This window comes from Petaurus breviceps, unplaced genomic scaffold (genome assembly GCF_028583685.1).
Source record: "Petaurus breviceps papuanus isolate PSGF00001 unplaced genomic scaffold, PetGlider_PUasm1.0 582, whole genome shotgun sequence".
In the NCBI taxonomy this organism is placed as follows: domain Eukaryota; kingdom Metazoa; phylum Chordata; class Mammalia; order Diprotodontia; family Petauridae; genus Petaurus; species Petaurus breviceps.
The window spans coordinates 8,289,863-8,306,882 of NW_027186390.1; the positions used below are offsets into that span (position 1 = coordinate 8,289,863).

The following is a 17,020-nucleotide window of genomic DNA, read 5'->3' on the forward strand; positions in this document are numbered from 1 at the left end:
GTGGTTCATCCCATTGGCTCTAATTCTTCTTTACAACATGACTAATGTGAAAACATGTTAAATATGAATGTATATGAAGAGCCTATATCAGATTTCATGTTTTCTTGGGGAAGGGGGGGAGGAAAAATAGGGGGAGGAAATTTAAAGCTCAAAAGCTTGTGGAACAATGTTGAAAACTAAAAATAAATTAATTTTTTTTAAAGAGGAGAAAAAAAGCAGCACAACAAATCAATACATACACACACAATCAGACATTATATGCAGTGTACTACCCTCATGTATCTCCACTTTTACAGAGGAGCAGGGCAAAGTGCCTTTTTTGTATTTCCTCTTTGGGCACAAGTTTGTTCTTTATAATTCACACTGTTATGACTATTTTATGGTGGTTTATTTACATTGTTGTAGTTATTATGCATATTTTCCTGGCTCTGCTTACTTCATTCTGCATCAGTTCATGTAAGTCTTTCAATGTTTCTTTGTATTTATCATATGTGTTCTACAAGACAGTAATATTGCACTTTGTACCACAATTTATTTAACTATTATTCAATTAATAGGCATCTACTTTATTTGCAGTTCTTTGCTACCACAAAAAGTATTATTATAAATATTTTTGTGTATTTGGGAATTTTCTTCTTACCAATTTTCTGCTTAGGCCATATATCTAGTACTGAAATTTCTGGGTCAAAAGGTATGGTCGTTTTAATCACTTTAACTGCATAATTCTAAATTGCTTTCCAAAATGGTCATCCTGATTTACTGCTACACCAACAACATAATAGTGGGCCTATCTTCCCATGTTCCCTCTAACACTGACTATTCCCATATTTTGTCATCTTTGTTAATTTGCTGGGTATGAGATAAAATTTTAAAGTTTTTTTTGTTTTAATTTCTCTTATTAGTGATTTGGATCATTCTTTCAAGTGGTTAATAGTTTGGAATTTTTCTTCTGAGAACTGTTTGTTCATATGCTTTGACCAGTTATTTATTGTGGTATAACTTTTGGTGTACGTGTGTGTTAGTCCCCAATATGTCTTTGAATTTAAACCTTTAATAAGAAATGATAATTTTTTCCATTCAACTGATTCCTTGTATCTATGAATTTGTGTGTGCATGTGCATGTGTATGTATAAAACTTTTCACTTTCATGTAACTGAAATGATCTCTTTTATCTTTTGGAATTACCTCTACCCCTTGTTGGGTTAAGAACACATATCCTACTCATCATAACTGTGAAAAGTATGTGATATATTTCTCTTCTAATTTAAACATTTTTTATGACCTTTTAAATTAAAGTCATATATCCATTTTGAATTTATGCTGGAATATGACCATTAATTTTTAATCATTAAATATTTACTAAACAGAATGTAAAACAAGAATAATCAAACATAAGAACTCACCCATAAATGTGGGCAATACTATCCCACAAATGCACACGATGTCTGTGGAGAAAAGTGGGGACGAATTCAGAAAAACCTAGTAGGCAGGTACATGAGTAGGGAAATCTATGGCAAGTCACAACTGCTCCAAGAGTGACAAGCTGGACAAGACCATTGTCTTCTGGCTATTTGACTTGAACTGCTTTTTGGCTGTGCTTCAAGCAAGTACTAGGTTTCCTTAGCAAAAGCAGTCCTTGTAAGCCTAGAAACTGCAGTTACTCAGGCTGGCTGTCTTGTTGGGTTCTGAGGAGTTTCCTACTCTCCCCCAGGTGACAGTAATAGGCAAGTCAGACCAACCTTTCCTTATTGTAAACAAATAAGCACTCTTCTTCCAATAAGTTCTCAGCAACAAAGTTTTTCCACCAATCAGCTAAGCTCATGGTGGCAAGAACATGACCTATCTCCCTCATTCCAGTCTGCAGTAGAATGCAATTCAGGTTCTAAACTTTCTAAAGCTCTCAGTACAAAGGGGGATTCCCACTTCTGGCTGTGGGCTCAGTTGAGCTTGGTTTTCTTCCAAAAGCAGAATTCTCATTCCTTTTCCTTTGATCCACTTCCTCTGCTTCTCTCTTCTGTGACCTATTTATATACAGTTGCTCACTGACCAAAGCAAGGAGTGAGAAATGAATGACCCTCAACCTTTTTCCCAAATGAATTTGGGTGCCTACTTCTTGAGGTAGGAGATGATGAGATTCAAATAGACTGGTCAGTGAGAAGCCCATTATCTTAAGTACCACTTAAAGTCACTTTAGCAGATGGGATTCAAGTAGGCTGGTCTATGAAACACAGAAACTAACAGGGGCCCTTCCACCCTGGGCCCATGGGCTGAACAATGAAATAATAATTTGCCTATGCTCAAAACCCTGAACTACGCCCTCTTCCCTTGCCTATGTGTCCCTGGTTACCTCACCTTCCTGTCCACGTTCCTGTCCCTGATTACCTCATCTCCACAATCACAGCAGGTTTTCCTCTCTAATAATCCCTAGCTTCTCCTGGCATCACCCGGAAGCAGCCATCTCCATTGGGGGTGGGCTCTTTTCCTTGGGGGGGCTGTTTTTCTTAAGGAGCTGCTATCTATAGTAAGGAGTGGCTATCTCGCTTTAGGAGGAGCAGGCCTGGTGTGTTACCTAGAATAAATGCCTTTACTTGACTGGGAGACAGCCTGAATAAATTCTTTCAAGACAACCCCACCACACACATCATACACCTCAACATTTTGGGGTGTCCCTGAACCTCAACAAAGGGACTTACCTCTACCTTAAAGTAATAAAATGAAATTCACATTTCTGTCAGAAAGGACATTAAGAGGAAATATACAATTATCTCATAGTTACCAAAACATTTTAGTTGCCACAGCTTCCCAATTATTAACTTCAAAATCTTCACAAACCAAGGAATAATACATTAACTTCCTATTTGTTTTTAAACAAGGTTACTTATTACACAATTGATTAAGGTACTCCCATAAACATAGTATCCTTGACCTTAAGCGAGATATCTGATGACAACTTTCGTTATACCCTTATGGAAAAGATGGGCTGGATGACAGAACAGTGAAGTGTAATCAGAACTGGCAGAATGAATGACCAGACAGCTTTTCCTGGTATCCCCACCACCTAGCACAGCGTCTTGCACAGTAAGCACTTAATAAATGCTTGCTGTTAATGAAGATATTTAATGGATTGGTGTCAACCTGAGAGCACTGAAGTTTAATTCTTAATTCTCAACTCTCTCAACTTGACTCTTGCATTCCTTTTAATCTTTCAGTGTCTACCCTCATCCTCAAGTCCTTCTCTCCAATCTTAGAGAATGAGTTGATCCTCCCATGCCAAAGATAAACCCAAAGCTAAGGAAGTATCTTTGATTCTACTTGATCCCCTATCATCTCTTTGTTGACCTGGATTCATCAACTACCTCCTCTTTCACACATCTTCAGGCCTCTTCTCTTCTGGCTCCCTCCTCTAAGTCTACTAATATGCTTAGGTATTCATTGTCTTGTAACGGATAGAGAGCCAAACTCAGAGCCAGCACAGTAAGTCCAGCTGTGTGACCCTGGACAAGTCACTTAAACTATCATTGCTCTAGACAATTCTCTATTGTCTTTGAGAGGCAGTTCAGTGTAATGGATGGAAGGTCAGTCTCAGAGCCAGGACAACCTGGGTTCAAGTCCCATCTCTGACTTACACAGGTTGTGTGACCCTGGACAAGTCACTTAACCTCTTGAAAATTCTCCAAGATTTTAAGTTTCACAGAAGGTGCTAACTTGCACTGGGAGAGGGTTTCCTCACTTTGCAGTTCCATTTATGAAAGAAACCTCAGGTCCTGACACTGTTGTCCATTAATTTTGACAACAATCACACAGCTTTGCTTGAATCTGTCACTATATTGTCATCTTCCTACTTCTTCCTCTCCTACGCAGTCAAACTTCAATAAAGTGTAGCACACTGCTTCCAATCCCTTTTGGGAGGGAATCGGGGGAGGAGGGGGAGAAAAGGAGTTCACTAGACTTCTGGCTACTACTCTAACATCTTGGCTCCATTTTCATTCGTGTGTGGTTTATTATTGTATTGGTTAGAGTTCTAAAGTCTTTCAAAGTCATTTTTCTCTGTACTATTATCATTCTATAAACTGATTTTCTAGTTCTGCTCACTTCATTCTTTATCTTAAAGGTTTTCTCAGTTTTCTTAGAAATTTCATCATTTCTTCTAGCACATTAATATGCCATTACATTCACATACCAATGGTTATTAAGTAATTCCTCAAAAGGAAGACATCCCCTTCGTTTCCAATTTTTGGCTACCACAAAAAGAGCTGCTATAAATATTTTTTTGTACATATAGATCTTCTTTCCTCCTTCTCTGATTTCCTTGGGGAAGTGGCCTAGGAGTGGTATGTGCTAATATGATGGGTAGGAGGAACTTGAGTTGCTCTAATTTATATTTTTCTAATTATTCAGATAATTATTATATAATTTAGATAATTTTTAAATGTGATTCTTGATAGCTTGGATTTCTTCCTTTTAAAATTTCATGATCATATCATTTGGCCGTTTAGTTAGTGGGGAATACTGTCAATGATCAGCCAACATTCGGTCCCAGGCCAAACCCCACTTGGTTTTAGTGTGGGTCCTCTGGGGCTCTCAGTGAACGTAAACAGGAATTGTTTCTGTTTTGGCCAGAAACCCTGTGGGTCTTCCCCTCCCAGTTTGATTTTTTTTGTGTGTGAACTAGATTAAAGAAGTCATTCTTTGCCTCATTTTTTTTTAACCTACCCTTAATCAATGAGCATTGCCTCAGTCAAACTGAGACTTGATAAACACCTTAGCTTTAAAAGTCCTAGTTCTTCCCCTACATCTGGGGTCCATCTTCAGTCATCCTGATGTATATTTGGTAACTGGACCCAGATGGCTCCTGAGGAGAAATCAAGGCTGGTAGCTTTGCACAGCCTCCCTCACTTATATACAATTCAGTTACACATCATGGCATCACCTCCATGATGTCATGGTCCTCTCTGAGAACAAAAGACGGACAACAATTGAGGAATAGCTATTAGTCTTACAAATTTGAATCAGTTCCTAGAAAAACTAGCTTCAAAGATTACCCACCCCCATTACCTGTTTCTCTTCTATTTTTTACATTAAATGTTTGTACAAAACCTTTAAAAATTTATATAATCAAAATTGTCCATTTTATCTTACATGACCTTTTCTGTCATTTAGTTGGTCATGACCTCTTCCCCATTCAGATATTAAATGTAACTTCTCTTTCAACAAAAAAGCCCGTTTTTTAATTCTAAAGTATCTATGGAATTAAAAATGAGTATTATGCAGGGGAGAGGCTATGGAGGCTATAAGCTGGATGGCACAGATAACCAATAAAAGAAATATGACACTGGACATTTTCTCTTGCTGTCTGAAATGCTCTCCTGCTTCTTCTCCAATTGTTGCCTTCCTTTAAGTCTCAACTCAAATCCCATTTTCTATAGGAACCCTTTCCAACTCCTCTTAATTCCACTGGCTTTCCTTTGTTAATTATTTCCTATTTTTTCTTGTACATAGCTTGTTGTACATATTTGTTTACTTGTCTGCCCCAGTAGATTGTGAGCAGAATGAGGGCCCTGGGACTCCCCTTTTTTATTGTATCCCCAGTACTCAGCTCTATGCCTGGCACACAGCAGGTGCTAAATAAGTGTTTATTGACTGAAACTGGAATCAAAGACTCTCCAAGGAAGTGAATGATTGAAAAGCTCAGGCCTTGTCATATTCATGAGATATAAGACCTTTCCAACCCATTAATAGGCCTCAGGTAGAACCCATTAAGGGAAGCCTCCTCAGGAAAGGCTTACTTGCATAAAGGTTTTCACACCTTTTGCTAATTTCTAATTAGGTATTGAGTCACACCTGGCTCTAAAAAGGGTATAAATACTCTGAGGTTAGCATTTTGCTTTGGGGCTTTCTCAGTGGAATACTGTTCTTGTCATTTGACCTGCTGTGACTCTGGGTAGCCCTTCCCCATCTTGGAAAAACCCAGATGTTGGTGCTTCTCTCTGGTAACTATGTATGTATTGCCTTGGTCACATTTGCATCTGTTGATCTGTGCTAATTTCTCAGACAGTCAGAAGCCCTGTCTGTTGGTCTTATATTTCCTCTGAAGTTCAGGGTGCTGACTTTTCCCCTAAACTAGTGAATGTGATTAAAAAAGACTGGTGACCCCTTAAACAGCTATCTCTCCTAGTAAAAGCAGAACTAAGAAACTGTGCTAGCAGCCATCCTGGGTATGCCACTGTGGTTCCACTGCAGGGCTCTCCCCTCACACTGGTGAGGGATTAGATACGTATGGCCTAAGAACTATTAAGTACTGGGGTAGACAGGAGGCATACTGGAGAAGAGTGCTGGACACTGACTGCCAAGTCCTGAGTTCAAATTTAGCTTCAGATACTAGCTGTGGAACCTCATGCCTCAGTACCCCCATCTGTAAAATGAGGATAATAATGGCACCTACATGCCAGAGTGATTGTGAGGATCAAATGAGATAGTAATCATAAAGGGTTTAGCAGAGATATTTTAGTGATAATAATAATAATTATTATACTGGTAATATTGTAATGTCAGGAAAAGGAAGGAAAAAAGCTCCCTCGTGTTTAGGACCCCCTGTGGTTAATTTAAGGGGGGGACACTGGTCTCTCAAGATGGTCCAGAGGGATTAATTACAATCCACATTACAGAAAAGAGCCTCTAATAATGCGCACTCTTAAACTGAAAGGGAAGAGGAGAGGAGGACTGGGGAGGGGAAGGAAATAAAAAGGAAAGGGGGAGGGGCCGTCTCGCGGTGGCAGCGTCCTAGACCCTCTTTGCTTAATTATTCTCTTACTGGGGCCTCCCCCCGGAGGATTCGTCCAATCCCGACACAGAGTTACGGACCAGGTACTTCCCACCAGCCACGTGGAAGACCAGAAGAGCCGTACTGGGCATGCGCAGCGCCGTCACTGGTTCGCAAAATACGATTTTCATAGGCCCAGGGGTGTTTAACGGGCCCGGCTGACCATGGCTACCTTGCGCAGGCTGCGGGAGACGCCACGACACTTGCTGGTGTGTGAGAAGTCCAACTTCGGCCATGGAAAGTCCCGGCACCGGCAGCACGTGGAGACGCACTACCATAACTATAGGGTGAGTCCCGCCCATGGCAACTTCCTCTCCCGCCGGCGTGGTCCGCGCCACCCCCTGGGGACCTGGGGAGGGGGGCGGTGCTTGCCCTCCTGCGGACCCGGACCTCGCACCACGCCTTCTCCCCCACCACCTCCCGAGTCCTACGCTCTTTACCCGGCGCAAGGGTGGTGGTGGTGGTGGTGATGATAGTGGTGGAGGAGGATTGCGCCCAGCACCCTGGGGGTTGTAGTATTCCGCCGCTCCTCTGGCTGAGGGTCCTGGCGCCTGGGAATACTACAACTCCCACAATGCCACGGGGATGGGACTCTTTGGGGAGTTCCGCTCTAGGCTTGGAAGATCCCTGCCGAGAGATCCAAGAGTCCAACTCTTCAGTTTAAAGATTGGGAAACTGAGGCCCAGGGTGGTGACATATCAGAGGAATAACTTCAATTCAATCTTCTAATCCCAAGACCAGTGCCTTGTACCATTCTGGGAAAAGTCCAAGAAGCTGATGGACAAACTCCTGTTATCTCTTCAGTCTCCCACATTCTCGTGTCCTCCAGAGTTTGGGGCCCCCATGGATGTCACCCCTGGAGTAGGTGGCAGTGAGAATATCCATAATGTTGCCTTTTCCGGTGTTTATTTAGAGCTCTAGCTGGAGGTGCCTGGTGCTGGTTGCCCTTTTAAATAACCTTGCATTTGTTTTCTTCTCCTAAAGCCCCCAGTCCCTTAGTAGTTTATTCTTGTTATGCTCTTGCTTCCACCCCAACCTTGATTTTGGATGCTTTTCTTTTTAAGTCAAGAGACTGTGGTTAACCCCTATTTGGGGGCTACATTTCCAAAAGGTACTAATTGGATAGTACTAATTGCATACATACAATTATCTAATACTTTTATATACATGTGTGTATTTATATATATATATATATGTATGTGGGTATTTATGTATATAAATAATTGCATAGTATAATAGTACTAATTGGATACAAATTGCATTTGCTATCCTTTGCAATTGTTTATCAAAGTCAGACTGGGGGGGCAGTGCTTTGTAAGGAATTAAAATTTATTTTTATTTTTTCGTTAAATATTTTCCAATTACATGTAAAAAATTAAAATTCATTTTAAAAGTTTTGAGTTTAAAATTCTCTCTGTCCCTACCTAAAAAAGGCAAGCAATGTGAGATTGATTACACCTGTGAATAGTGGAAGGCATTCTGAAATTGGCTTCATTAAATATTTGTTAAGATCTTAGTCTTGATAAGCAGTGGGGGAGAAAGAAATAAAAAGACAAAGCTCTTTCCTTTATGGATTATAATCACTTGGTATTTGGTAGGTTCTGTGCTTAATGTGGAGGGCACAAAGAAAAAAATGAAAACGGCTCCTGCCCTCAAAGAGCTAGGATTCTGTCTTTACCTGATTGCTACGATGATAAAAATGCGTTTGCTTCATTTCATTTAGCAATTGTTTTGGTAGTGTGTACTGATGAGGTGATGGAGGAAACAAGCACTGGGACCTGTTGTGTTTTGCAGATTGTAGAAATTAATCAAGGTGTGAAGTTTATTACATGACTTATCTAAAGGTTCTCTTAAGTTATTGGTGCAGCTGGGAACCAAAACTGGGTGATTTCCATATCACTGCCCTCTAAAAACTTAATTTCTTCCAGACTGCTTAACTCGAAGTTTACTGGAAGTTTGCAGTTTAACTGGAAGTTTTTGTCAAGTAGGAAGTTCTTACTCCAGTAATTGATAAACTTGGGTATATCAAACACTATATTTTGATGTTCATTTGCTTCTGGGTGTTTTACTTTATCTCTTTCATTGATCAGTTTTTCTATTTTTGAATCAAGCACCAAGTAGCTTTGATAATTACTGCTTTATCATATAGTTTGAGTTGAGATCCAGTACTTAATAGGTCCCATTCCTTCCTGCTTATTTTTTTCCACTATAAAGATTATTTTAATTCTTTGAACTTGTATCACCAGTGCTAGCACAGTTCCTGGCACATCATAGATGTGCCTGGCATCTAATAAATATATTACTAATTAGCACTAATAAATACTAGTTGATTGATTACTCTTGAGATTCTCGACCTTTTGTTTCTCCAGATAAATTGTTATTGTTTTGCTTATTTCCATAAAATGACCCATGGTACTACTTCTGCCATTTAATTCAGTATTATCATTTTGATTATGTTGACAACCATGAACATTTAATCTCTTCAATTATTTGTATTTATTTCGGTGGTTTTTTAAAATTTATAATCCTTTTCCAAAATCAGCACATTTGTTGTGTTAGACAATACATATCCCAGGGACCCTTCTTTTATCCATATCCCATTTCTTAAAGTATGTACAGCTTGTTGAAATAGTTCAGTTTGAAATTCCCTCTAGATTGTGTATGGTGTCTACCATCTCCCTGACAAGAGACAGGATTCCCCTGATTCTTATCACCAACTTAATCAGATATTGGTAGACTAGAAAGATAAAGCTTCAGAGTGTTAATTTAGGTATTTTACTTCCATTTGCATTTTAAATTATTTTATCCATTTAGTATTTGTTCCTTCCATAAGAATATCAGAGGATTGGATTGATTTGCCTTGCAGCGTGCATCTCTCCTGTTCTGTCTCTGCAGTCATGCCCTGCTCCGAAGCTACCCTCCTTCCCCCCCCCCCCCCCCCCCCTCCCCCCCCCCCCCCGCGGGCGTCGTCTCCCCCAGCAAGCGGGGCGGCTTGCGCAGCACGAGGAGGGGAGCCCTGTGCGCCTCTGCTTCGCCCGGCTCTGGGAGCACGCCACGCCTCCCTCCAAGGGGTCGCGCGGGCTGCGGGCTATGACCTGTACAGCGCCTATGATTATACAATACCAGCCATGGAGAAAGCCATTGTGAAAACAGATATTCAGATCTCTCTTCCTCCTGGATGTTATGGTAGAGTTGCTCCACGTTCTGGCTTGGCTGCAAAACATTTTATAGATGTGGGAGCTGGTGTCATAGATGAAAATTATGGAGGAAATGTTGGTGTTGTGCTATTTAACTTTGGCAAAGAAACATTTGAAGTGAAAAAAGGTGACCGAATTGCGCAGTTGATTTGTGAACGGGTTTTTTATCCAGAACTTGAAGAAGTCTAAGGCCTAGATGACACTGAACGTGGAGCCGGGGGGTTTTGGTTCGACTGGTCAGAACTAAAATTATATAAAGAGTAGCTATAGCAACTTTTCCCTTAAAACGGTTAATAAAAGAATTTCCATTAAAAAAAAAATATCAAAGGATTGTGATGTTGAGTCCAAATGCAGTAGCCCAGTTATAAACAGAGAAAATAAAATAGTTGTCATAGAAGATTCCTTCCTCCTCCCCTCCCCCCTTTTAAAAAATCTGCTGTGGTTCTTCCAGTTTTGTTCATAAATGCTTTGGGGATGACCTGGATTAGCTGAGTGCCTTGCCAAACCTTCTGTAAATTTTTTTACCCTCTTCATACCTTTTTACCATTTCATGAGGTGATGCTGTTTACAACTTTGCACAGTACTCTTCAGTAAGATTTTACACAAGAGTTAGTATTTTAATTGGATGTTGCCCATGACTGCTGTAGCTCTCTATTTGCCAAGGACATCAAATGTTTATTGATTTTGGACCTCTTCATTATGTTGATTTAAGATGGTTAAACTTCTTTAGGAAATGGTGATCATTTATGGCAGTATCTGTTCTTTTATTCATCCATTCCCCTCCTTTTTAAAACATATGCAACCTATTTAAATAGCTCATATTGGAGTTGCCATGATTTTCATTCTTCTAATGTGATATTTTAAACTTTGCTCTGACAAATCTATGGTCAGGTTTAAAAGGCTGACTTTGGAATAAAAACAAAGATGGGAAGGGCAGCTTGACTAAACCAATTAAGTGAATTGGTAGCTTCATAATGGAAACAACAGTTTTTTGGATATTGAAGAATTGGTTTGCAAGCTATGTAAAAAGGGAGAGGATGTTAAATGCTTGAGAAAAATGGGCCTTATTATCCAAAAAGGGTGATTGTGAACATGTCAATAACTGCTGACTCATGTCTCTTTTCCCATTTCTAGAAAAATATTTATGAGAATATGTATATACGTATGTATACATACATGTATGTATGTCTTAGGTGGTATGAGAAGGGAACAGATAGGATTTTCCAAACAGTATTCCATAGAAGACCACATGTTTATAATTGCACAGATTGAAATGTATAGAGAACAAAATTTTGCCCTAAAGATTTTCCATTCTGTTGAATGGACTACTTATAGGGTTGACCTATGTAGTCCATTTGTGCACATATATCTTAGACATACACCAAAGTTTGATAGCTGGTCCCAGAATTGAATAGGAGGAGGAAATGAGCTTAATTATCATTGGACTGTTGTGCTTATATTATCTCCAACCTTCTCTCTGTAACAGAGGTCTGTTTGTTTTTTTTTCATAACTATTATTCTACTAGCAGTGTGACCCTGGTCGTGTACTTGACCTCTGTTTGCCTCAGTTATTTCTACTGTAAAATGAGAATACTCATAGCACCTACCTCGAAGGGCTGGTATGAGGATCAGATGAGATAACATTTGCAAAAGCACTTTTATGTGCCCGGTACCTAGTAGGTGCTTATTCCTTCTCTTCCCCTAAGTGATGCTTTTTGGGAAGGAGTCATGAAACACCACAGCCTTTGAAGAATTAAAGTTAGCATAAGAATGGCATACCAGCATATGGTAGATTTAAGTGGGATGACACATTATCAACAAAGAACATTCTCAGTACAATTCAGTTAAGCACCTTTATTAAGCTCCTTCTGTATTCAGGGTACTTTTGTAGGCATTGGGGATACAACTGGTGTATCTGCTGAGGATTAGTTAATTCTGGTCTTCAGAGTGCCTGGTCTCATCTGGGATATGAAGGTAAGGCCTGACCCCTCAAACACAAATAGGCTTTAAGAGAATGGGAGAAAATTTTCAGTATCATTTGTCTCATGGTACATAAATACTTTGAACACTGTCTAAAGCCATCATATGTAAAGTGGACAGAGCGCTGGACTTGGAATTGGGAAGAGTTAAAATCCAGCCCCAGACATTTACTAGCTAGTAATCTTGGGCAAGTCCCTTAAGCACTGGCTGCCTCACTTTCCTCCACTGTAAAACAGAGATAATAATAGCTCCTACCTCCCCAAGTTGTGAGGATCAAATAAGGTCATTTTTGTAAGTGCTTAGTGTACTGCTTGGCACAAGGTTGGGGCTGTGCAAATGCTAACTCTTATTTATCATCATCATTACTACATTATTATGCAAAGTAGCGACTTGGTTATCTCATTTGTACATTGAGAATTTTCTTTGCTTTGGATGTAAAATTTATGACCCTCCTATGCCAGCCAGTGATGTTTCCTTTCTCATTACTCTATTTCACCCTGTAGAATTTTTGACACTAATGAGATTAAGGGGAGCCCACCTGTGGTTTTCTTTGTAGTTTACTAGTTGAGTGTCTTTTCTTTGGTCTCAGAATGGGGATGGAGACATGGGGCATTTAATGATGCTTTATTTTCTTGACATGTAAATGAACTGTCTTACAATATACTAGAGAAAACAGTTTCTCACTGCAGTGGATTCCCAGAGTTAGAGACAGTACTTTTACTGAGAAAATAGCAATAATATACAGGGTGTCCCCAAAGTCTTAGTACAGTTTTAAGTTTAAATAGCTTAAAAACTCTATATACTAAACTATAAAACTATGTAAAATCGCCCTCATTGAAAAGGTTTTTTGCTTTCGTACCATTGTTGTATTGTTTGTTGGGGTGCATATCATAAAACAAATTTCTTCTAAATTCTCTCTCCTTGAAATATAGGTGAATTAATTTTTCTTGTTTAAGAACATCTCTTCCTTCAGCTGCAGTCTGACTGCAATCTACCCTTCCAGTCTTATTTCATACTACTTCCAATCACACTTTCGTGTCTGAGCCAGCTGCTTCCTAAAATCAATATTCCATCTCTTTCCTCCTTATTTCTGCTTCAGCCTTACTTTGCTTGGTACCCTCTTTGTGAAGCCCTTTTGATCTTTCCATGTGCTAGTGCTCTATTTTCTCAAATTGCCGTTAGCATATTTTTGTTATATTTATTTATGTTGAATTCTTACAGAAAGTAAAGTCCTTGAGGACAGGGACTGTTCTGTTCTCTGGATTCCAAGAGTTGAGCACAGTGCCCTTTATGTAGCAGGTGCTTTCAGAATGCTGGATTGTTTTGTCCTTATGAACTTGAGTACTACTTGCCATAGAAATAAGATCTTTATTTTTCTGTTACACATTCATATAGGTATCATTTCTGATTCCTGAATGTGGGATACTATCAAAAGAACTGAAAAATCTTGTCATGGAAATTGGACCATACTACTTGGTGAAGGATTTACCTCTTCATGAATTAATTACACATGAGTTCATCAATAACTTTGTGAAAAAAGGTAAGAAAAAAGTTTTGGGTTTTTTTTTTTTTGTGAAGCTAGTACTCAGGAATTGTTAATAATCAGTACATAGGTCTCTTTTTCTTCATATGATATTTTATTTGTGTTCTATTCATCCATCAGTAAAGCCATTTCATTCTATGTAACTCCTGTTGTATTTATGAGAATTTTTCCTTTTTATAGTCACATAGCAGTGAGAAGTGGGTTGCAATAGGAAACATTTGTATTTTAGTTTTTCCTGTGTTTTATTATGATTTAAGAGTTATCAATATACAAGAAAGAGGTTTGTGTAAGAAACTGAACTTTGGATCCACAATGATTATTTTTTTGAAGTTTATATTCCCTTCTGTACTTTTTCTTCTGTGCATTTTAAAAATGTTTTATTGATTTTTATCACTACCCACTCTCTGTACCCTTTTCTGCAAGAAAAGCCTTTCCTTGTAACAAGTATGTATCATCAAAAAAATAAGCACTTTTAGACGTATCAGGAATTCCATGTCTTATTTTGAACCTCCAGTCCATTATTTCTTTTCTAAGATGTCATAGGTATGCTTCATCATCACTTTTTGGAAATCACAATTGATCATAGCTTTGTTCAGAGTTCTGAAGTTTTTCAGAATTGTTTTCTTATTCATGAATGTGACCATTGTGCAAATTTTGCTCATTTCATCTTACATCAGTTCATTCAAGTCCTCTAGGTTTCTTTGAATTCGTCATATTCATCAGTGGGAGGAGCAGGAGCCTGACCTCTCCTCCTGTGGAAGTCAGGCAGGTCCAAGGTGTCTTGGAGCCTAGACACTATTGTTCAGTTTTCAGTGTGAACATTTACACTTGAGGAATCTCAGTTGCCACAAGCAGGTTGAACTGAAAATTGTTTGTGCAGATTTTTTTTTCTGGGAGAGAGAGGTACTTAAAGATTTACCAGCACACCCCTAGGCTACTCTTACCTTAAAAGGTATTGAAACCATCCTCAAGACTTAGTTGCTCAGGGTGTTGACCTCACTTCATGACCTAAATGGCCATGACCTCTTTCTTCCATGAGGAGGTCTGGGAGGTGTTGGTGCTTGACTGGTGGGAAGTGACTGGCAGTTCAGACAGGGGAGTTTTGCTCAGCTGAACAACTTCATGGTGTTGCTTTTGAATGTCCTCCTGCTATGGCTAAGTAAATCTCCTTTCAATGACTGTTGCATGGCATACTACCACAGGTGGTCCAGGGCATAGATTGCTGGACTTGGAGTCTGCAAGACCAGAGACCAAATCTGTCCTCAGACATTCACTAGTTGTGTGACTCCAGGCAAGTCACTTAACCTCTGTTTGCTTCAGTTTCCTCATCTGTAAGATGACAACCATAATAGCACCTACCTTCCAGGATTGTTGTGAGGCTCAGATGAAATAGGACTTATAAAGATTTGCTTTGCAAACCTTAAGTTGCTATGTAAATGCTAGCTTTAAAAAAAAATCATTGTTACCAGTGTCTCATGTTATTTCAGTATTGAACCTAAACTGCAAGGGGATAACCTGAGTCAGGTGTAACCCAGCATCATCATTTGTTACGACACAGTAACGTTCAATTTCATTCATACATCATAATTTGTTTAGCTACTTCCCGGTTGATTGGCACTTACTTTGTTTCCAGTTATTTGTGACAACAAAAGGGGCTCCTGTGCACAGTCTCTTACATATGGGACTCTTTCCTTCTGTCCTTGACCTCCTTGGGATAGATTCTATGTCAAAGAGTATGTGTATAGTTTATGTCTTCCAGAAGAGTTGGGCCAGTTCACAGCTTCACCAACAATTCATTACTGTTCTTATCTTTCTATAGTCCTTCCAACATTATTATTTTCCTCTTTTATCAGTCTGATGAATGTGAGTTATAAACTTAAGAGACATTTTAATTTGCTTTTATTACTAATTATAACTTTATTTTAATTATTTATTTATTACTTTCATTACTAATTTATTGCTATTTATTATTATGTACAGAGGTTCCCAGACTTATTTGATGGACTGCTTCCTTTAAAAAAAAATTACTCAGCACCCCCTGGCATTAGGTTAGGTTAACTCTTATTTTATTCAATGCTCCCCCTCCCAATTACTGCCAAGACTACTACTGCCCCCCTCTTCCCTTTTGTTCCAGTGCTCCCTCCCCCCCAAGGGTGTGGTATCACCCACTTTGGGAGCATGTGATTGTGGAGTATTTTTCATGATTGTTAATAATTTGAGTTTCTTCACTTGAGAACTATATATTTGTATCTTTTAAGAATTTACCTATTGGGACATGGATTTTGTTATATATTTGTATCTTAGGCATCTTCGATATCTGACTTTTTTTTTTAATCAGAAATACTTTCTGTCAAGAATTTCCTTTGTTTTCCTTCCAATTCTGCCTTTTGTTTGCTTGTGTAAAAGATTGTTCAGTTTTATGTATAATGAAAAATTTTCCGTTTATCTTCTGTAATCTCTTCCATCGATTCTTTCATTAATCTCATTTGCTTCTCTAATTTGTTTACTTGATGTTTGTGCTTATATTTTGTACCCATTTGGAGTTTATTGTATATAGTATAAGATATAAGTCAAAACTCCATTTTTGCTAGAATGCTTCCGTCCTTAAACATCAACAAACATTAACATTTCAACCAATCAAGGTAACTAAGAGTGAAGATTGTATATTAAACTGTTATATGCTGATATTTTAAAAGTATATTAAATTTAACACAATAGTACAACAATTGTACTGCTTGTCTACATTCCCTTCTAAACTTTTTTCTGATCCTTGTATTTTTAATGCTTCATTTGCACTATTTTCTTTTTTTATGTTGCTTTCACTACCCACCAACACTCCCCCACCACATAGGAGCCCTTCCTTATAATAAGTATAGTTAAGAAAAACAATTTGACATATCAGGCATGTCTGGAAAAAAAAAGTGTGTGTGTGTCTGTGTGTGTCTCTGTTCTGAGCCTCTAGCTCAGAGGTATCAATCTGGAAGTAGTGCAGTTGAACCAAATTAAAATGTAATTGGGAAATACTTAACAAAATAAATAAAATACAGTACAACATAGATCGTGTTAATTTATGGTTTTCTAAGATACTATGTGCAAATGTACCTGCAGGGATCTGTTTCTATTTGAGTGACACCATTGCTCTAGCCCATCACCTCATTGCCATGAGGTAGGAAGCATCTTTCATTGTCTTTCCTCAATTCATGATGAGTTATTATATAAACTGTTCTCCTGGTTCTGCTCATTTTACTCTGCATGAGTTCATACAAGCATTCGCAGGTTTTTCTGAGTTCATCATATTTGTCATTTGGAATATTATCGTGCCATGCCATTACATACACCTACCATAATTTGTTCAGCTATTTCTAAATTGGTGGGCACTCATTTAGTAATAACAACAAAAGGGCCACTTTAAATGTTCTTATATATGTATATATGTATATGATGTATATGGTGTGTGTGTATGTATATAGAAAGATATAT

General features: G+C 38.6%; 1 protein-coding gene and 1 pseudogene across 4 annotated transcripts in view; both read left to right on the forward strand.

Annotated features, from left to right (window-relative positions):
• The first annotated feature begins 6,860 nt into the window (after window positions 1–6,860).
• RPP40 (ribonuclease P/MRP subunit p40) overlaps window positions 6,861–17,020 on the forward strand; it is a 25,014-nt gene continuing 14,854 nt past the window's right edge. Inside the window, exons 1-2 of one of the 4 annotated variants that reach the window (XM_069103553.1) lie at window positions 6,861–7,107; window positions 13,393–13,537. In XM_069103553.1, the coding sequence (XP_068959654.1) occupies window positions 6,985–7,107; window positions 13,393–13,537 (268 nt within the window). In that variant the 5' untranslated portion in view covers window positions 6,861–6,984. Of the gene's footprint in view, window positions 7,108–7,271; window positions 7,682–7,727; window positions 7,932–13,392; window positions 13,538–17,020 lie in introns of those variants that run through there. The other 3 variants (XM_069103551.1, XM_069103552.1, XM_069103554.1) reach the window with 3 other exon arrangements.
• LOC138173468 (deoxyuridine 5'-triphosphate nucleotidohydrolase pseudogene) lies at window positions 8,568–10,279 on the forward strand (annotated as a pseudogene).